Source organism: Arvicola amphibius, chromosome 14, assembly GCF_903992535.2.
Source record: "Arvicola amphibius chromosome 14, mArvAmp1.2, whole genome shotgun sequence".
Taxonomy (NCBI): Eukaryota; Metazoa; Chordata; class Mammalia; order Rodentia; family Cricetidae; genus Arvicola; species Arvicola amphibius.
In genome coordinates, this window is record NC_052060.1 from 26,977,408 (window position 1) to 27,000,243 (window position 22,836).

General features: G+C 39.5%; 1 protein-coding gene across 1 annotated transcript in view; it reads left to right on the forward strand.

Moving 5' to 3' along the window:
* Positions 1–549: 549 nt before the first annotated feature.
* Plppr5 (phospholipid phosphatase related 5) overlaps positions 550–22,836 on the forward strand; it is a 107,766-nt gene continuing 85,479 nt past the window's right edge. The window contains exon 1 of the mRNA XM_042054138.1: positions 550–786. Within this exon, the coding sequence (XP_041910072.1) occupies positions 550–786 (237 nt within the window). The remainder of the gene's footprint in view (positions 787–22,836) is intronic.

Here is a 22,836-nt window from a genome sequence, read left to right on the forward strand (position 1 = left end):
GGGAGGTCTGAAACAGCCCAGCTGGTGCCTCGAAAGGGAGTTTCTAGAAGCTCCATCTCTGCTGACTCCCCTCCCCTTCGGATTTTGGATTTTACCCCCGCCAGGGAGCTAGCAGCTGCAGCTCTACAGTATCCACCCGCTCTCCAAGGGGACCAGGTGCCTCCGACGCCGCTTTCCGCGGGCCGGCCCGAGGGCTTGACCCCGGCGCTGCGGTGTGGCGGATGCTCCCGTGCCGGGGCCGGGGACTCCCCGCCCTTTCGCGCGACCCCGCGCCCGGGCGGGCGGCGCTTGCGGCGGCGGGCAGGGGGCGGGTAGGGCAGCCTGGACTCGTCCTGGGGTAGTCGCCTCCTCTGCATCCTGCCCGCGCATCCCGGAGCCCAGCCGCATCCTCCGCCTCTGCCTCTGGCGGCTGCCAGCCTCCGCCTCGCGCCACCTCGGCCTCCCGCCGCCCCCGCCCCCGCGCCCCCGGTGGCTGTGCCTGGGCGGAGCCCTGAGGGGGCCTGTGGCTCGCCGGCCGCCCGCTCGGCTCGACTTGGCCGGGAGGCGTGCATGCCCCTGCTGCCCGCTGCGTTCATCAGCAGCATGCTCTATTTCCAGATGGTGATCATGGCAGGGACGGTGATGTTGGCGTACTACTTCGAATACACAGACACGTTCACTGTGAACGTGCAGGGATTCTTCTGCCACGACAGCTCCTACCGCAAGCCCTATCCGGGCCCAGAGGACAGCAGCGCTGTGCCCCCTGTGCTCCTCTACTCGCTGGCCGCTGGCGTCCCGGTGCTCGTGGTAAGCCCAGGGCTACCAGCCCTCTCTTGCCTTCTGCAGATTGAGGATCCTCCCGGAGGACCAGGGTACACCAACCTTTACCATCTAAGTTTCTCCAACTTGGTGGCAGCCCTCTTCCTACAGAGGACATCCTTCTGGGGATCACGGGGGCGGGGGTGAGAGGGAAGCCTGCAGGGCTGGGTGGCTCAAAGACAAGGAAGAGCTCTGCAGAAGGTGATGGGTGGGTGGCGTGGCGGGATGTAAAGGGGGTGAGCCTCTGAAGCGAATAGACTCGATCCATTCTGTGGCCCTGCCTAGCTGGCTGGCCTCCTCCTGGATTTTGCTAGGAAGTGGAGCAGCAGCCTGGGGTGGGGTAGAGGAGTAAGATGCTGGGCTGGGGAAGGGATCCCTGCCCAGCCGGGGCAGGGGCAAATGCTTCTGTTTTATCCCCCTCCTTTCCCTCCAAATGAAAGAGCCAGGTGCACTGAGCTGGAGATCAGCTCACAAGTATCTAAAAATGTCGTTGGGCATCTGTAAATGAAGAGGCCTCAGCAACAGGGCTTTGCTGGAAAGCAGGAGCGGAGGAGCCTGCAACACAAGAGCACTTTAGATTTATTTAAAGGCTATCTTCTCCCTGGACGGCTCTAAGTGCTTGCTTCTTCCTTGCTAGATTTATTGACTCTCTCTCTCTCTCTCTCTCTCTCTCTCTCTCTCTCTCTCTCTCTCTCTCTCTCTCTTCTCTCTGGTGTGTGTGTGTGTGTGTGTGTGTGTGTGACTGTCCAAGTCGGGGGAGAGGACAAGGCTATATAGATATATAGATAGTTTCTCTCTCTCTCTCTCTCTATCTCTATCTCTCTCTCTCTCTCTCTCTCTCTCTCTCTCTCTCTGTCACACACACACACACACACACACACACACACACGGCATGTAACTCTTGAGCTAATGAATAGACCACAATTTGCATATATGAACACAATACAAAGTTCATTGTAGGAGATGACTAATATTTCTTTGGAGACCGACCGCACTATGGTTCCTTTACATTGACAAAATATCTGAGGTTCCCTTCCCATGAAGCTCCCTCCCCTTTCTACCTCCCTCTCCCCGTCTCCCCACACAAAGAATAAGAAGTTAGATAACAGAAAAGCAAGGGAGCTTGAGCTTTCATTTCCCACAGCTGAACGTATGAATTGAAGTTGGGAGTAAGTGTATCTAGGGCTCCCATTTTCTAAAATTTTGTCTTTGCTTTGGCCTTCAGGAAAGTGATTTAAGAATTTTCAAAATGAAAAGTTCTTCTCACAAAATGGCAACCGTACAAATAAACCCAAGCCAGTTCTAGATAGCGTCAAAGTAACTGTTTAACACACCACTGCACAGACGACTTCAACTTTAGCTCCAGCTCAGTGGTTGAGCCTGTGTTAGGACTTCCTTCCCTTGGAATATCTTCAGTTTGGTTTTGTTTTTGACATTGACTTTGCTAAAATGTGTCAGAAATCCTCAATGCAGTTTTCAGCTCCAGTTCTCTCTCTCCTAGTTTGAAAAGTTGCCAGAACAAAAGGTGTCCTAGTTTCTGGGGTACTCTTTGACTTTGCAGATTCTGGGTTTTCAGGCACATGCTTTCTAGGAGATTAAGTAGCACAGAGTTTTTTTTTTTTTTTTTTTTTTTCCAATGGAAAAAGCCAATTGCTTTTGGGTCATTGATTTATCTGCAACCATAATCAATATATTTGTCTCTGAAATTGGCAGTTTCCTCAGTAAGATAGCATTGCCAGCCTTGGACCATCCATCCCTGGTGGCAAGAACCAGTTCAGAGTTGAAAATACATTGGCCCAAGACTTCTCACTTCGGGGAGAGCTAGGGAGAACCGAAGGGGATAATGGAGCTGGCTAAGCACCACTGAGTGGAACTGAGCTGCTCTAGGCATGCGCTTTTAAGGAACAGCCTCTCCTTATATTACAGGAAACTGAGGTTCAGATACTAGACTGGAAATATCTGAAAACGACAACAATAGGTAGACCTGGTGATCACATACCCAGAGAACTAGTGCCAAGTGCCATGCTTCTGCTTTCAAAGCTGGCTGCTGGAGATGACATGGAGTGACCCACAAACAGAGATTTATGAAAGGGGGGCTCCAACTTGGCTTTCTTGTGTTGATCTCCAGATATGAATGAATAGATTTAAAAATTAGTGTGAAGAAAAAATATTGAATTTTGGATGGTTGTACTTTGCTTCCCTTTCTCCTAGGAATAATAAATTCTGCTACCATATGATGAGCCAGTGCAGCAATGGCAGCTTGCTTCTCCATTCTTCTTAAGAACATGGCCTTACGCATACTCTCTTCTCATAAGAATAGCAACAATGTGAACAATACCCAGCCATGGGGAAGATAGTATTTTATTCTTGAATACTCGAGTATGTTTTCCACATACTGTGGGGTTAGCCGTCATCTCTGAGATCTATCATCATTATTTTCATAAGAAATTTTTCTGGGCAGCGTTGTCTCATGCCTTTAATCCCAGCACTCAGGAGACAGAGGCAGGCGGATCTCTGTGAGTTTGAGGTCAACCTGGTCTACAAGAGCTAGTTCCAGGGTAGGCTCCAAAGCTACAGAGAAACCCTGTCTCAAAAAAAAAAAAACAAAAAATTAAAAATAAAAAAGACATTTTGTTTTTAATTTAATTTTATTATGTCATGTAGGGCAATGGAATTCTGGCACTGGAGTTACAGACAGTTGTGAACTGCCATAGGGGTCCTAGGGAGTAAACCCAGTTCTTCTTGAAGAGCAGGCAGTGCTCTGAACAACAGGGCCATCTCTGCAGCCCTTTCATGAAACCATTTTGGGAAGCAGGAGCTGAGAAAGATTACGTGCTGAGGGACCAAAGTTAAAAGGTTTTCCCAATGCTTTCACCCCTAGTCTATCAGTCTTCTAAGTCTGTGCCTTTTCTGTTATCAATTATTGATTCAATCTGATCATAAATCATTATTCCAATTAAGTGCCTCAAGCTTTTTCCTTGTGTCATAGTTAGCGCATTTTGACTGCTAAGGTTCATATTTATTGATTTATTGTCTTAACTTTTTATATGTGTTCTTAACCTGGAGGGTGATTTTGAAATCTCTTCAATATTTCTACTTGTGGATTATTTTTTATTTGTCCAAAAAATTAAAAGCTGTGCCGTTTGGACTGCATTACATTTATTTATTTACCTACTTATTTATGGGCAGCAAGAGAGGAGATTTCTAAATACAGTAGGCAGTCTGAGATGTGTGATCTTCCCCCTAATGTGGAGATTGCAGGCACATGACTTGACCTGGGTGAATTTTAGGATTGGAAACTTTCCTTGCTGTGAAACCTTGAAATTTTTATGTAAGCTTATTAATTCTCAGTTCTTTCAGTCACAAAATTTTACATTTAAATTACTTATAATATGCAAATATCCTTTTCTCTTCATGATTGATACTTTCTCATAGGTCATTGACATGTGTATTGTAATTTGGGGTGCTGGGGATTGAATCCAGGAACTGAGGAGGCTTGTTCCTAGCTTAGCATTATTATTAATAAAATAATGGTCAGAAAAGTTTCCTGGATCCTTATGTTCTAAACATTTGTCTGTTAAAGCAGCTGTTCTAAGGGTAATTTCAGACAAAAACTACAGTTGCTGATTCTAAGTAGTTTACGGTGGAATTTGAAAAATTCAAGAAACACAGTTACAATAATCACGATATGCTTGGCTGGGTGTGGTGGTGCACACATGTAAAAGCAGCATTCAGAGGCTGAGGCAGGAGGATCATCAATGTCAGGTTAACCTGGGCTACATAGTGAATTGAAAGTTAGTCTTATCTTCAGAGTAAAACCCTGTGTCCACAAAACAAAGCAAAATAAAACAAAACAGCTAGGGATACAGTGTAGTTGTAGATTCTGTCAGCTTAGTATATTCAGGGTCCTTAGTTTAGTCCCCCGCACTGCAAGAAAGCAAAGAAACATGTTGATATGTAGAGACATATGTATTTGCCCATATACACATGTATGTGTATATATCATAAAGACCTCTGCTGATACAGGGAAAAGACAAGGTAACTTTCTTTTGGAAGATTGAAGGAAGACTTCATGAAAATGGTTGCATATGATGAATGCTTTATCTCTAATTAATTAATTAATTAATTGTCAGTGTCAATACCAAGAGCCTTGTGTAAATACTCAGAAAGTGCTGTCCTGGTGAGCTGCATTTCCAGCCCTTAGGATTTGAGGGGTGTACCTACAGCTTCACCCCAAGACTGGTGGAAACAGATGATGACAGGCAATCATTTCCTACTCAGGGTCTTCCTTTCCTAAAGTCAGGCCTTGGAAAACCACTTCTGTATTATGCTACAGAATACAACACAGATAAGGGCGTTAGATAAGTCTGGACTCTTACTTAGTCTGGCTTCTCTTATTAATTAGCCGGCTGCTTTGATCAAAGTTTCTTATTAACCGGAGATTGAAAAAACAATAAACAAACAAACAAACAAAAAACATAATTTCCAGCTGGGCAGGGTGGCTTATGCCTTTAGTGCCCCCAAAGCAGACAGGTTTCTGTGAGTTCCAGGCAAGCCCAGGATACCTAATGAGACTCTATTTAAACTAAAATGAAAAAAAAAAAAAAGCAATCATCCCATGAAACTAAAATAATATAAAACCACATCTAACTCCCGGAGAGCTAATGCATGCGGGGGTTCCGATTCGGGATTCTCTTGCCTGGGTGTAAGTCTATTCCGGTATTTTCCAGTGGGAAGTACTGGAGCCAGTGTGTCTCTCTGCCCAGATTTCTCCAATGATAAAATGGGGGTGTTGTGGAAATTGGCCTTGTGGGGCTTTTGTGAATGTAAAATTAGTTAATACGCATATGTGGTAGATTAGTGGCCCTCTCTATACCTCTGTGGATCGCTTTGCTCAGTACCACAGTGAGAGTGCTCTCCTCAGATACACGTCCCTTCCTTACAGCCATTTTTATCAATGGCATGTAAGAAGTTCAGTGAGAGATCATTGTGTCAGAATTTAGTTATTTAAATCCATTAATGCATTTCATTTCCACAATACAATTATGAAAGTGACTGAGACATAGGGAGTTTAGATGGCACACCCGGTGTCTCACAATGACAGTGCCATTCTCCCAAGCCTGTGCATTTACCTCTTTTGTTAAAAAACCTTTACTCTGACAGGCTAACCGGTCTTTTAAGATTTTTAGTCATAGTGACTCAATCCAAGAAAGTCAACATTTTTTTTCTCAAACCTTTTGTCCTGAATTCCATTTTCCCTAGTTTGGTGGTAAACTGTGTGCCCCACTGTGGAGAATAGTCTCCATGTGTGATGTAGGAAATTGTTTTGTTTCCTGTTCTGCTTAGAAGTGTTGCGGAGATGTGGGTGGCAGCAGAAGGGATTCAGAGATGGGTGGTTCTGCTTTGAAGCATGGCTATTATCTCAGCTGCACACACTGAGCAGGGACTGTAGGCACCCACATGTGTGGAGATCCACAGTCTCCTGGATTTGCAGTCTGTGGTGCTGAAGAGGTGAGGTGCCTCCTCTCAGGCATGTTTCTTAAAATAAGAGAGGCTTAGCACTAGATCATGCAACACCATTCATGTGTGGAAATCGGATGTATGCTTATACACACACAAGGAAAGTTTAAAATGTTTGTTTTAGGATTCCCTAAATGGGCTAGTCTTGCAGGGAGGGTCTGAGAGTCTGTTTGAAGCCCTACTAGTGCCTTTGTTTTTCTTTAGAAATTGCCACTCCTATCCATTCACATTCCCCCTTCCCTTTTCTTCCTCATTTTTCCTTCCCTTTCTGTTTAAAAAGTAATTCTCTTTGCCCCTCTTTTTCCTTCCTGTCATCTCCACTCATTTTTCCCACTGGTATGGAAATGGAAATGGTGGCAGGAAGCAGAAGCCCTGCTAGCGTTCTCCTGCTTCCGTCTCTCACTCTCTCTTCCTCTGTCTTTCCTCCTTTCTTTCCTTCTGTTATCTAAGCCATCCTTGTGACATTTTTGAGACATTTACTGTAACTGAACTATGTGGACTCACTCCACCCTACCTTTAAAAGCTTTTATGAGTGGCAATTGGATGAGAGAAAAAAAAAAGCATTTTGGAGTCCACGTCACTTCATAAATACAAGGAAGACACAGTGTGACGAGGTCACACAGGTTGCGGAGCCACCCACGATTGGCATCATTTCTAACCCTATTTTGTCAGACTTATGCATGTGTATCGTGACACAAGAAAATGAATATGACTTTTACAGTCTTTTTCCTGATTTTTCTATACACAGAATGGTATAGGTAAAGAGTTAGTAGTATAAGAAGGTCTAATTATTACAGACTATTGCTCTAATGTATAGTGCTGGTTTCTAAAATATTTCGGTAACTTTAAGTGTTTGCAAGATCCTTATTAAGAATCATCTCGTTCATTTCTGTAATTTCAAATAGATATATAGTTTTTGTGGAGTACATGAATGCCTTTGTTAAATATATGCTATAACACCGGAAGTCTTAGGTGTTTTTTTTTTTTTTTTTACTTCATCAAGAAGAAATCTGTAGACTTTTTAAAGGATATAAGGAATTTACTATGTACTAGGAGGTACAGCGCTGCTGACCGGGCTTCTAAAATATAAGAAAGAAAGAAATAATCCCTACTCTTCAAGAATGCATTCCAGCTGAGTAAAAATTATACCTCTAAGCCTCAGTTCTCTTGTCTATAAAACAGACATAAGAATACGCAACATGATCTCTTCCATGAACTAACAATGTCTGTGCTAAGTGTTCAGTTGGTGGTAGCTGTTTTTCTACAATAAATGCCTGCTAGTCTTATTGATAGCACGGGGTAAAATGACATCACGCACACTTAACCACTTTTGAACAAATGAGGTAAGCCATTTACTGTGCACATTAATTCTTTCAGATAGTGTGTGCAGTGGCACCTCTAGTGTGCTTTAGCAATTCGCTTCAGTAGGTAAATGACATGTTGAAGACCTGCACCTATTACTTCAAGTCCAGTGCACTGGTAGCTACGTAGAGTTGGCCAATAATTTGATTCATATATATATGACTGCATTCCTAGCAACAAAGAAGAGTTAAAGCATATTGAATTAATATCAATGTGTTATTTGCCCTATGACCATTATTGTAGAGTCTCAATGAACAGAAATTGAAAAAGCTAAACTTTGGAAAGGGGAGTTTAAAAATCAATGTTCAAATATATGAACTCTCTTCATATTTAAACCATCACAATAGCCAATAGGATATGAGTTTTTCAGGTCTGCATTCTCACCTACTCACACAGCAGAATAGGCACTGATGTCAGAACAATGACCCTTACCTAGAGTTAGGCGGACCCTTTTAACAATTCAGAAACTCATGGAATATTATTAGGTTGGAAGAGATTTTAAAATATGTAAGATAGGATTTTATCAGTACTATTTAAACTGTTTCTGAGAATGGCAGTTTTCACTCAGCAGGCTGGTTACATTTTCAGTCTTATTATGACAGATGTAGTTTGAGAATCATTGTCAGCAAAATTACCATTTTAAAGGGATAAAAAGAGAATTACATTTTTTTCAAAACAGGCACATTTAAAATTTTAAAGACAGATTCTGTGATACATATTTCTCACTGAGAGAACATGTATGAATGAATGTGTGTGTGTGTGTGTGTGTGTGTGTGTGTAAGTGTGTGTGTATAGATTTATAAGGGGTTTGGCATTTAATACATTTCTAAGTTTTGTATGAATTCACTCTTATACCCCCTGTGTCTCTTCTCTCTCATGCTTCTTCCCACTCCAATCCAGCTTCCTAGAACATTCTTTGCAGTCCAAGCAGTAATCTCCCGACTTGTATCTCTTGCAAATTACAAGTTGGATATGAATTATGACATTCAGGTTATTTTGTGCTGTGGTTGATAATGCTTTATTATCATATTTCCATCACTAGATTTGAACAATTCAAAGTTAGAATATTGTAAATTGACTTGAGTCAGTTGTCTTTTGTTGAATGTCTAGGCTATTTTTGATAAATAAGCTATCAAGGCACTCATTGAAGTTGTGGTGATGAAGTTATAATGAATTTGAATTCAAATAATAGGCCAAATTCTGCTGAGCTTTCAGTTATTTAATAGCTTTCCATTACAGCAGGCAGAAGTGTCCAAATAGCTTGTAAGTTCAATGAATTCTTAGCTCTTGGTCCTCAGGGATGATTTAGATGGATGAAATGCTGTCTCAAGGGTTAGCAGAGCCAAGATGGGATTGGATTGACACAGTCCAAATGAACCATAGATCTTCTGAATTCATCAGGATAAAACCATTAGGGAATAGAATAGACCACAGCAGAGTCTTAATCCTTGAGTGTTCAGGTATGGGAATATAAGCCCATTCACATCAATCGAATTTTTTCCTTTCGCCAGAGAATGTGAATTTTTAGCAATTCATCTTGATAATTAAAAGCCAGTCTTTTCATCAATAGAGAAAATGCTTTTCTTCTATCCTCTTTGCTAATTAAGTCAGCCATTAATTAACATACAGATAGCAAAGAGATTTTGGCAGCTTCTTTGAAATAATAAGACCTGTTTTAATTCTCTGTCACCGTGACAACATACCTGAGATGAATAACATGGAGGGAGGAAGGGTTTAGTTTGATTCATGGTTTCGGTCCACAGTCACTTGGCTTCTGGGCCTGGGGGTTAGGAGAAAGGCAGTGCACCAAAAGGAAAGTACACGAAGGGGCAAAGCAATTCACCTCACACTGGCTAGGCAACAGAGAAAGAAAAAAGAGTGCTTGCATTTATAACAAAGCTCTGCTCCAAAAAGCCATTAACTTATTACTTTATCAATGGATTAATCTTCTGTGAGTTTGGAGCCCTCATGATCCATTGACTTCCTAAAGGCCCCAGATCCGCACACTGCGTCACCAGGGACCCAAGTCTTCAACACATGCTCTTCAGGATAGATTCATGAAATAAATCATAACCATACTTGTGTCTGACCACTCTGGACTTTGAACTTGGCTAGCATTTTAGCAGACCATCCCTGGAAGTAGAGCTGATATCGGTAAGCTTAATAATACATACTAATTCATATCACACACATCACGCTAGACTCAACTGCAGATGCCATCACCTAAGGACTGCTTCTTCTCTAACTCATTGTTTCTCAAACATGTGCTCAAGATACCTTAGCTAAATGGTGGCATGTATTTGTCTTACAGTCCTTTCCATATTTTGCTAGCTTATTTATTTTGTGAGAATGTACATTGTACGTGGCAGGGTATGGATGCAGAGAGATAAAATAAGTGCAAATGGAGGAATAGAAAGCAGGACTGTGAAAAGATACTTCTCTTCAACCGCTTTGTGCTTCCTTCTCTCCTCTCAGATTTCCTTTCTCTGGACAAATACATAGTGAATAGCTTTCACAGGCATCATACTTTGAAATAAAGTCTTCAAGAAGTCAAATTAGTTGTTGAAAAAAATCCAGGGATTTATTATATTTTAAAGCAAATTTAGAAATAGTTGAAACATTATGGGGTAGTGAAGTAAACACTTTGCTTGTATATCTGCATATTATTGAAATAACTTGTGGCCTCTCCCTGCTAATAGAAGTCAGATTTGTGTTGATATAACCCAAAGCTCTGTGTGTTTCTCATACTTGCAGTATTGACAGCAGAAACTGTACTTTGTTGAAATCGTCGTTTTAGATTTAGCCCCCGTCAGCTTGGGTACATAGAAGCATCTTGTATTTCCAGAGACCTCATCAAAGCCGAATGTCACGATCTCACAGACACTGAAACCAAGCAGTCTCAGAGAGATGCTGCACCGGAGGATTCATCTTGGAATTTCAAATGAACTCCTGACATTTTCTATTGATAGGGGGAAAAAAAAGACAGTATCTTTGGGTTAGTGACAATGACCTCTTCCTTCCCATGTGCCTGGGCAGTATTTGCTTAGTTACAAAAATGAATGAAGAGCCTTAGTCATAAGTACGTGATAGCCCTCTTGCTCTTTTACAAAGGGACATTTGTTTCCTCTTCTCTCTGGTTTCACATCACATGGCTACTTGGGGTCCCCTTGTTTTTCTGGGTGAAGTCTGGAATACAGATATCAGCCTCTAGAAGATGCTTTATCCAAGCCGCACAATCAGTCTCTCTCTGGCCTTACATTTTTGGAAAAGGTTTGTGAATTCAGTGTGAAATGGAACATGCATCCTCATCGGCAGACCTCTTCAGCCATGGAAGAGGAACTTAGGGATCTTTTATTTTTGCCTCTTAATTTTCTAATGAGTTGCCATGGAGATGAAGTGACTTGTCCAAGGCCACTCAACTAATGAGCAGATTGTACAGGCAGCTAATATGTTTACATTGCTTAATGCCTATCTAATATTGTTGCAAGTGCTACAAAATACTAATTTAGTGTTCTTCTCAACATTGGGAGTGACCCTATTGTACCTCAACATCGTATCAAGGCTCAGAAAGAGTGAGCAACTAACCTATGACACAGAGCATGGAAGTGGTATGCCTTGACCCGATGCTTCTCCTGCCCTAGGCTTTACTTCTTTTGGAAGAATGAAGGCCACCTGTGGTAAATATCTTTGTTTTGCAGTGTTATTTGGGAAAATAAAATGTACAATGTATTTATGGTAATAAGTTTTTTTTGTGACTTTTACTATTGACCCAAACCCAAAAGATTCTACTAACTGTGTGTTTATAGTTAACACTTGGAATCTTAAAGAGGCAACCAAAGATGAGGTTTTTTGTTTTTTGGTTTTCGAGACGGGTTTTCTCTGTCACTTTGGAGCCTGTCTTGGAACTAGCTCTAGTACACCAGGATGGCCTTAAACTCACAGAGATTGGCCTACCTCTACCTCCCGAGTGCTGGGATTAAAGGTGTGTGCCACCACCACCTGGTGGAAGAAGAGCTTTTAAGGGGATAGAGATCTTGCTCTTTGGGTAAAATACTAGCAGCACATGCATAAGATCGTGAGTTGAGATCCTAAGCAGCCATGTAAAAATGTTGGTTGGGTGTGATGGTGTGTGTGCCTACAAGCCCAGAGCTGTGTGGTTGGATACAGGCAGATCCCAGGAGTTCCCTGGGCAGCTAGCCTAAGCAATATGGAAAGATACTGGTTTCATGAGTAATGGTGGCTCAAAAACCATGGTAGAGGGCAATAGAAGAAAAATATGAAACCAACCACTGACCTCCACACATGATTAAGGACACTTCCTCAAATATGAACACATATATATCCCCTGCACACATACATGCACTCATATACAATGAATAAGTGAATGAATGAATGAATGAATGAATGAATAACATTGGAATCTAAAATCAGTGTTGGGTCTATGATACTATTTTTCTTTCCCTTAATATCAACTATTTTCATCCAAAAAGGAAAGCCCCATTTGGAGTTTAACTGGTAGCTGAATAACAGTCTATCCAGTCTTGATGCACACATTTTAAACTCTTATGTTGTGGTTTTGACATAAATAACCGTATCACTGTCATAGAGAATATCAGATACAACCAAGACATTGCCTTTGCCATCAGGTTTGGAACAAGAGGATAGAAAGGAGATTCAAGGGTATAAATATATTTAGGAAAAATTATAGATGTTGTATACATATATTTTGAATTAATATTTTAGAGGATACACTGTTTTGAGTTCTAGTGTCAGAATAATAAAGACAATGTTTTTCTGGTCTGATTGCCTTTCGTGGGGACCAGCCGAGGCTTGAAGGTAGTTCTCTACAATGCTGTGCTCATTTTATTCTCCCTGCTCTTCATTTCCTTATGTTTCCATATCCTTACCCTTAGTTTAGGCAGCTTCAGGGCCAACTCTCTGGTACCTGTTTCCTGGATGTTTTTAGTCACCTTAGATCTGTTGTTCCTGTAATTTCCTTTTTACATAATGGCCATTTGTTTCTTGTCTTATACACTTTCACCCGTAGCCAAGCAGAACAGGAATTCTACCCCTCCTCTCACTTTCTTGCTCTTGAATCCATTAGCCTTAAATAGGAATAGAAGGTTCTACTGGTCCACTACCGTGTCTGTGAAAGGTAAGAGTCAATATCTTCCCATAGGCTGGCTTCTTGGCTTCCTACACTTTAAGCTTGAGCCTAAGGCAAACTCTTCTAATTGAATTTGCCATCTTGGAAGCACATGACTGCTAAACACTTAATTAAATATACCCTATACAATATATTACAAGGCCACATGGTTGGTTACACATTTGATTTGATTGCACAAAACTTATTGGCTGTCAAAAACATTATAAATTCTTATGGGGAACAAATATGTTTTATAAATATATTTGCTTCTTGTTCAATGCCTAACAACCCTTCAAATGACAGCAATAAATAATTATTTGTGTATTTTAAAATAATATAATTAAATAGAAATTATAATTATTTCAGAAATCCTTTTTTATTCAATTCTTTAGAATTAAAAATATTTAAGAATTTAATAGACAAATATGATATATTGCATTTTCATCATATTCATTCCCACATGCCCTGTTCTTTCCAGAGACTCCCAACAAGTTCCCCTCTCAATTCTGCCAACTTCATGACTCGCTTTTGTGAGCAATTGAGTCTAGTTGCTGCTGCTTGTATGCACATAGGTGCTGGGTATTCTTCTGGAGCTTGTGCAACATTCTAGGAGCCACATCTCCCCCCAAAAAAATTATTCGTAGCCCTCAAATGCCAGTTGTGCATGCTCCATAGGTGGAATCTTGGATATTTGTTTTGAACTGTTGTTTGATCTTGTTCAGATCTTGTGCGCCTAACCACAGCTGCTGTGGCTCTTTCATGCTCAGATGACAGTGGTTCCAGAAGTTCGCCATAATTTTTGTCTTTTGAAAACCTTCTCCTACCTCTTCTGCACTGTTTCCTGAACCTGGTGGGTGTGGTGATGTAGATGTTCCACCTAGGGATGAACACTTTACAGTCACTTACTCTCTGTACATGGTGACTGTAAGCCCTTTTATCAACCACGAAGGACTCTTGTTCATTTAAATTTATTATTTATTTACTTGAGTGCATGTCATATTATGATAAAATGTGCCTAAGTGCATTACCTACTCATAGATATTTAGGTTGTTGAGCCCAAGTTATTTTCCCAAGCTTCAGATTGTTAACATTTTACTTTATTTTGCAGTCATGAATTTTAAATATTTTTCCTATGTGTGTTCATTTAACTTTTCATTTAATCAAAGTTATGCAGAATGTACTTGGAAAGTAAACCTTATTTCCTTTAAGTGGAGAATATTTCTAATACCTCTAATTTTTCATTTACATCATTATGGTTTTGCTTTGTAAATACTATTTAATTTTTTTGTTTTAAATTATAGCTAGCACTTTTAAAATTATCACTATAAGAGGACATTTTTTGTTGTACCTGTTATTTTTTGAAAATCAAGTGAGATGTTTTATGCATTTTAATATACTTAAGTTTTTTTTCTTAACTAAGCCAGAGGTGCAGGAAATATTGGTCAGTAGTATGGTTAGTACTTGGCTAACATGCATGGGATATGGATACACACACACACAAACACACACACACACACACACACACACACACACACACACACACCAGGTGACCTAAGATTACATCATCATCATCATCTTTCTTCAAAATTCATTGATTTAAATTATTAATTCATTTTACATCTGAAACTTCTATGTATGACAAAATTAGAAAACTTTGTGTGTCTTTGCTCATATGTGTGGGATGTATATGAATATGGAAGCCATAGGTTGATCTTCTTCAACCAGTTCCACCTTAGCTTTTGAGGTAAGGTCTGTCAATGAATCTAGGATTCATGAACTCTTCTAGACTAACTGGCTAGCAAGCTGCAAAAGTCCTTATTTCTTTGTCTCTGGGCTGTGATTTTACAGCATGCTTTGATTTGCCCACACTGCTTTCTGTGAGTGCTATATATTCGAACTCAGATCTCCATCCTTGTGCTCTAAGTACTTTGCTGACTGAGTCATCTCTCCAGCCCCCAAAATACATTTTGATGGTGTTTTGATGCTGCATTCAGATAGCTGGCAGGGGTTCTAAATGAGATGAGTCAGTATTTTAGAGTCACACAGGATTTATGAAACATGCTTTATACATTTTTATTAGTGATCATATATTAAGATGAAACACTAGACTCAATACATGACACTCTTTTGAGAAGAGTTTCTTTCCTTTGAGAGTGATAAAAAAATTAGTAATACTTTAGAGAATGACAGTAATGAGGAAAGAAGGATTCAGTGTTGCATAGGCAAGCAAATCACTCACAATTAACTCAGACAGAGCTGGGAACATGAAGTTAGCATTTTAGTGTTTATGGATTCTCTCACTGAAATTCAGGACATCCAAATTAGACTGAAATACCAAGCATGTGGAAATTATTTCTCCACCTTCTCAAATAGGTGTACATGAAGCCTCTGAATAACATCACGTCATAAAACACAGCATGGTAGTCAATCGTATTCCCTCATGTATTCATTAAAAGAACAACTATTGGTAAAGGTGTTTTATGTGTGATGAGTGAGTTTTAGATGCTCAAACATGGAAGGCAGGATCCCTGGGCTTGCATATGTAACTGATCCTGGCAGAGATATTCATAATAGTGTAGGAGGATGAAGAGGTGTGGCAGATGGAAGAAGGAAACATTAAGGCAGAGGGTATGATAACTAGTCAAGGAAATGAAGGAAAAGGACTCCAAGAAGATAGTGTGTGTGGTGATTTGGGCCAGGGAGGTTTTGGCAGGCTGGGGGAACAATACAAGACTAGAAGAGGAAAGTGTTTCCAACGGTAAATTACTGAGTCCAGAACAGGTTTCCATTCCACACTGGAATGTAGTCTACATTCCAATCATACATGGTGTTTGAAGGCCACACACAGTCCATAACTAGCTCGAAGAAATAAGTCTGTACTAGACATTCTTGCCTCCCGGCTTCACCTAGACATCCTGGCCTACCTGTCTTTCAAAAGTAATTCTAGCCGGGCGGTGGTGGCGCACACCTTTAATCCCAGCACTCGGGAGGCAGAGGCAGGCGGATCTCTGTGAGTTCGAGGCCAGCCTGGTCTACAAGAGCTAGTTCCAGGACAAGCTCTAAAAAAGCTGCAGAGAAACCCTGTCTCGAAAAACCAAAAAAAAAAAAAAAAAAAAAAAGTAATTCTATGTCCGTGACTGATTTAATTTAGTAAACTACCAAGAAAGATAAAAGTATTGACTTTCAGTCTTAAGGAATCTAGGGTAATATTTAGCACGTGGATCTTGCCTGCCAAATGTCTTTCAGAAATAATATATTTTTTGTCTTTATCAAATATAAAATGCCACTGAGAAACAAAATTTTAATTAATTAGTAAGACGTTAACTTCTGTGACATATATACGACATAATTTTCAATTAATTGTTTCAACATGGACAATGTTGAAGCTAAAAGATAAATATTTGTACAATCCTAATGGTTATTCTGGGAATGAACGATTAAATTTAAATTGGTACTGTTATCTTATGGCTATTGCTGCTTTGCTTCTGTAGTTATTTATTCATTCATCTCCACTCGAATTTTTCCAAATTGCATGACAAGTGTGCTCATCTGTGTCTTCCACCATCTCTTTGCAAACTGAAAATTAAACTTCGCACAATTCCATACCATTCTAGCAATTTGAAGACCTACTACAGAAGTTCTTTCAAGAAAAAAAAAAATTAAAACTTATGTGAAGTACAGCTGTGCCGTCCTGGGTAGGTGAAAAATAGAGTTTTCTAGTTTAGAGGATCACGGATTAAGCATGCTTAGCTTTCTTGAAAGATGTATTATCCTTCTAAATTTGGTCATCTAATTAAGATTCCTGTTCATGGGAAATGGCTTCAAAGGGCACATGAAAAACAGCTTTTCATGAGCACACTTTGATTGGGTTCGTTAGATTTGCATACACTTTATAGTGGGACTGGTGTCGTGGTTTCTTTTGCTTAGAGAGGAAAGCTGAAAGGAGTCGGAAAGGAGAAATGTACAAAGTTTGCAAAGGATGCATAGAAAAATAGTGGCAGAGTGAGAACACACCACAAGGAGCCGAAGCAGCAAGACGCTTTGGTGGTATTAGCAATCCAAGACCAAAAGGCTGAATGCTGAGGAAAAGAGATAGATGATTCACGGAGATCATATGATGTTGGTGTTTCTTGTAGCAAAGAAGGTGTTATAACAGTCTTGGTGCCTGAGATCCGTCTGATCATAGAGGCAGAGGGATCCTCTTTTGTTTTCTGGAGCATGTAGGCCAAGACAAGCTTGCCTACTTGGGCAGGTGGGCTTCTGGGAAGCAGTTCTAACATGGAGTTACCTGGATATCAGCCACTAGAGCTGATCGGGGGCTAAAGAAAGGAAGGAAATTGGAAATGGAACTCTGGAAGGGTGAGAATGAGAAGAGCAAGTTCACATGGTGATGGCAAGAGCTGGGAAACGGAAGTAGACACCTGGAACCTGGCAAGGTTGATCAGCATGGGAGGCAAAGTTGGGCTAAGAGTGAATAGACTGTGAGATCAGGTTCCAGGCAGGCACACGCTCTGGGCTCTCGGGCATCACAGACCAGAAACTGTCCTGAATGGCAGTATTCTGCAAGAAGAGTTGGAATGGAACCCAGGTAGTGTTTAAACAGCAGAGAGAATATAAGTCAATTGCCGAGGCTTTTATTTAGTTCTAACCTTCCGGATTTTCAGTTCCTGGTTTAGAAGGTGTCTGTCATTCATCTTGGCATTCATGTAGATTATGACAATGTAATAATGAGAACAGAAATAACAAAGACTTGCCCATTTTTAAAGATGGCATTTTAAAAATGAGAGGGTTTGTGTGTGTGCGCGTGTGTGTGTTATTATTCACACACAGAAATGGGTACCTGTGGAGGTCAGAAGATATCAGATCTTCTAGAATAGAACTGAATTTGCAGGTAGTTGGTTGTGAGCTGCTAGATGGGAATGCTGGGAACTGAAATCTGGTTCTTTGAAGTAAGTCTCAACAGCTGAGCTGTTGCCCCACTCTCAGGTCATACCATTTTATGGCATTCTCTTACTCAGAAAATATGTGTGGCATAGGTATAGCAGCCATTTCCAAATGATAACATTGTGACCAAGAAAAATTTGAGTTGTCCAGCTTGTAGCCAAAATAGTTGCAAAGCTTACACGAGAACTTGTTTCTGGCAGTTCAAATACCTTTGTTAGGTACTTATCAGTGAATAAGGAAAGGGATAAGAGGCCTTTTTATTCCAGGAAGAATTACAGTTCTTGTAAGTGTCCAGATGGATTAACAAATAACCTCATAAATTATTTCCAAATTATTTCCAAACCAAATTGTCTCAGTATCAAGGAGAGGACTCAAGAGTAGACCTCATTCCTCCACTTAATGAACAAACACCAAAGGGAAGTGCTGTGGTAGCCAGAGAAGAAACCCATTTAGCAACAGCATATTTCAGGATATCTTGTTAAATGTGTTTTGATTTGGTTGAGAGGGAGTGAGAAATAATATTTGTTAAGGCAGATTTAAAAATCAGACATTGCTGCGTTTAATATTGCCTCTACTATTAATCAATGAAATGGGGGGTGGTTGGTCACTGAATTCGCTCCTTTCCAGTTTGTTTGTAGTGGTGTGCTCATTGTATAAGAGCTTGTGTTTTGGAAAATATTAATGGGGAAAGGGATTTAATTTTTATCCCAGCTATGTCATTTTTTACTGGCATCCCTCCTTTATAGAAGAACTACAACCCAAACACTAAGTAATGTGCACAGTGTTAAGTAATTTGAACCAAAAAGTCCTCTTGATTCCTTAACACATATTTTCTCCAGTGACAATAAAGGATGCATTCTGGGCCTCTACTTGGGCTTTTGAAAGGAAGGAGTATGGCTATGTTTCATTTAGTTCATTTCATTTTAATGCTTTGTGGAATTTTTATAAGAAGAAAGAGTCTCAAACAAGTGAAGAGGGCAATAATTGATGTATATTTAAAATGAATTCCAAAGGAATTTCAAGCCAACAGTAATGGAGAAGATTAGAGTAAGGAACAAGAATCTACACAACATCAAATGGCAGATGCCTATAGAAGGCATGGCACTAACAAAGATGTACTAGGTCTATAGGTATAAACAAATTCAGAGAATAAGACAATATGACATTGAGATAAAATGGGCAGCCAGATTAGTTTATGTACTATGAGAATTTTGAATTAAAAGAAAATTACTTAAATTCATTAAGAATATTAAGTTGAATTGGAATGATAGAAAATTGTATATTAGTCCTTCAGTATTCTCTTGGATGTGCTTATATTTAAATATTATTTTGCATGCTTTTGTTAAGTTTGCTCTTTATAAATTACTTTCTATTTATGGTAGACACCAAATTGGTAGAAAAGATAAAGATGGAAATTTTAGGACTTGTGAAAGAAGAGGCTCCTCTGTATCTGGGCAGCTATGAGGAACACAACTTCTTTAATTTATCAAAGCATTGCTGAGACCATGCATTTGAAGCCATGAATGTAGCCTAGACTGAAATATGTGGAATAGTAATGAGAGGTTTCACCATAGGCATTGAATGACAATGATATCAATACAATATAAAATATTAAAACATGAAATATAAAAAACCAATATTGAAATATAAATAAAATTGGATCATGAATGCAGCATACCTAATGACACATTTTGTGAATTAATCAATGAATTGTTTTCCATTCTTCTCATGTCTCCCTTCCTTCCTTCCTCTTTCCCTCCCATCTTCTTTTCTTTCCTCTCATCTTCTCATCTTCCTTCCTTTGTTCCCCCCTACTTCTCTCCCTCCCTCCCATCTCCATTTCTCTCTTTCTTTTCTTTATTTCATCTCTGCTCTCTTGTTTTTTCAGCAGTTATTTGACATATCCATGCCAGGAACTACTCAACATTGCAGTAAAACAAGCATTAAAAATCCAAAGTCAGAAAATCATCAGTGTGAATGTGAGTGGAATCGAAACTGCTGACAGGCCAAAGTTGAAGAAAACCAGAAACTTCATAAGCTTCATGTAAAGTTATATTAGTGGTCTATTTCATAGTTATATCATCAAAGGTGGTTTTGGTTTTTTGAAAGTATATTCTAAGATTTTTCTTCATGCCAGTTTCTTGTCTTTGGTGACTGGCTTATGTAACTGATTTGCAAAACCTTTCCTAAAGCTTTACACTGGTGTGTGTGTGTGTGTGTGTGTGTGTGTGTGTGTGTGTGTGTGTGTGAGAGAGAGAGAGAGAGAGAGAGAGAGAGAATATAACATATGATGTGAATAGTTTGTAATGACATTTATTAACAGGTCTACTATAGACCAGAGGATACATCTTTCTCTCAAGCAGATTCCAGAGACAAGTATAAGCCTTATAAGGTAACTAAACTGGTTAAAAACACACCCAAAAGAAGGTGTGTTTAAATAATGTCAGATGAGGAAGTGTGTGGAAGGAAATGACTCACAGGAAAGAATTAATTGAACTTGCTGCATTCCAATATTTTGTGGGCATAAAAGTCATTTATGAATCCTCTGTGCTAGACAACATTATAGTCAAGATAAAATGGGTTAGAAATTCTAGAAACATTATCTGTGCCCAAAGAAATATTGAAAACATTGTCTTTAGGTAGGAAAGAGTTAAAATCTAGCTCAAAGTACAAATTCTGTGAGCTAATTTTAAACTATGTAAGGGTAATGAATGATAAATTGATTGTTACAGATTAGACATCAGATATGATTGACAAGTCAGAGTAGGATCTAATAATTCAGGAACATGAGTGATGTCAAGACAGTTCATAGAAACCCCCATCTGGTGATCTAGTTTCTTGTACATTTATTTTATCTATCTTTAGCTACATGCTCAGTTGCTCCATGAACTCTCCTCTATGGGACATTTTGCTTTTTAAATACCAAGACAATATAATGAGGTTGCATAATGGACAGTTTTATCGAAGCTTTTCTCATATTTAATTTTGTATTTGTGCATTCTTGGAAAATTGATCAGATATGCAAGCTAAATAAAGCCTCTAAAGGTCTGCCAATGACATTAACACAGTTCTCTCCTGAGATGTGGCTCCTTCAAGACCTGAGATGGTTTTAATTATCATAGTAACCATGCCATTATTCACAGCTTTTGATAGGCCAGAAGATATGATCAGAGAGAATCCAGACTCTGAAACCCAATATAAGCTTAATGCAAATCTTTTTTAAAATTTTATACTAGCATCATAAAAACTAAAAAGCAATAGAGGAAATTAACTTACATATTATATTAGTAACTTTATATATCCCAAGCATAATTCCAATCTATAATCAAAATAAAAAATTATTACTTGGTTTCTTTCCATTCTTTTGTATGTGTGTGGGGTAGGTCTTTGAGTCTTCAAAAGCCACTTAAATGGTCACGATTTCAGTGTGCATCAGTCCTAGCAGAAACACAGTGCCTGGTAGCCTGGTGCTCAAGGCTATTGGCAGTTGCATTCATTAATCTAGTCTAGTCTTTCCTTCATTGTTTTAAAGAATTTCAGTGGCTCACTGGTTTACTTTAATGTAAATTCAGGGGAGTTAAAATGTTGTTTTAAATCACATGTGACTTTTGTCTGTACTTCAGAAGACATCAAAATAAATTTTTAATTGAACAATACTGTGCCCATTTTAAATATATTTTTTAAAAAGTACTTCAAATATATACATATGTGCATACATCACACAATACACTACTAGAGCATTTTTTACACTTAGATTTGAATCAAATGACATTATAAATTTCCCTTTCATATGTCTTCCTATGAGAGGAAAAGATTCACTTGTGTACAGATTCTTCTACTCTCTTTTTGCCTGCTCTGGGCATTGCAGAAGTTGTGAATAAAGGTTATTCATGCATAAATTAGACACTCTTGTTTTTGTTCTTAAAAGGATCTTATCTTATCTTGTCTCTGGCATGCATTATTCCAGACAGTACCCTGAAGATTGTAGGTGTGTATATTTTATGGACCTATACTGTTCTAGCTATGTAAGAGTCATTTAATATATAGCTCCATCTGCATGTGACATTTTAGACATCTCATAAGCTTCACAATGCTGTGGAAGAACTGAGTAAGAAAATTACAAATCTTCGTGTATTCTGTCCACCACTGTGTCAGTGGCTCAGTGGGCCAAGCTATTTCTTCTGTGCTGGCATGGTGGAGTGTGGGTCCAGATCTCTCTATGTGCTGGAGATAGGGCATACCTCTCCCTTTAGTTTTATTACAGGTCCCTGGTCATGTTATCAACAGGTTTCACCTTCTTCATTTCCTACAAGTAACTCTCTCAGAAGTTTTTGTCTCTATCTATGCTTAAATCACAGTGGTATACTCTTCCATTAGATGAAGTCAGTATTTTTATCATCTCCAAATCCATGCAGGTATCTTCTTCTTGAAAGTAAGGCACTATCACAATTTTTTTTATCGGCAGTTTTATTCAGAATGCAAACAGTGGTAGCAAACGCACTGCTGCAACCTTAAATGGCTTCAGCTCGTTTATATGCATGAGTTCACACTTCTCCCTGCTTCCTGTTCATATCCAAGTGCATGAATCACATGCTGCAATTTTTGTCAATGGAGGGGACAATGTAAAATCTGTCTTCCATTCGCTCCAATTTGCAAGTATTTTCATTTGCCTCGATGCTTTTAGGCAAAAATCGAACTGGATCAAAACCTATCATGTGTCTGGACAAGATGAGGTAGAGGCCCACTGAGAAACTGGGTGGAATGGATAAAGTTGAAGGAGCTTGCATAGGACACATTTGAAGAGTAAACACAGTGAAGATATAGAAGCATAAGCATATCCTTCCCCAGGATGCTCCCTGGATATCTGGTCTTTCAATAAAATACAGACATTGGAAGGAATAGCTGCAGAACAAAAGGTATTCTAGGAAAAAATCTGGTACAAAGCTTTAAAGACAATAGTGGAACGTACTGAAAGACAATGGAATGTAGCTCCCAGGAACACAAGACTGGGAAATATTAAGAAAATCCTTTGCTAAATAAAAGACTATTGACAGCTCTGTAGTGAG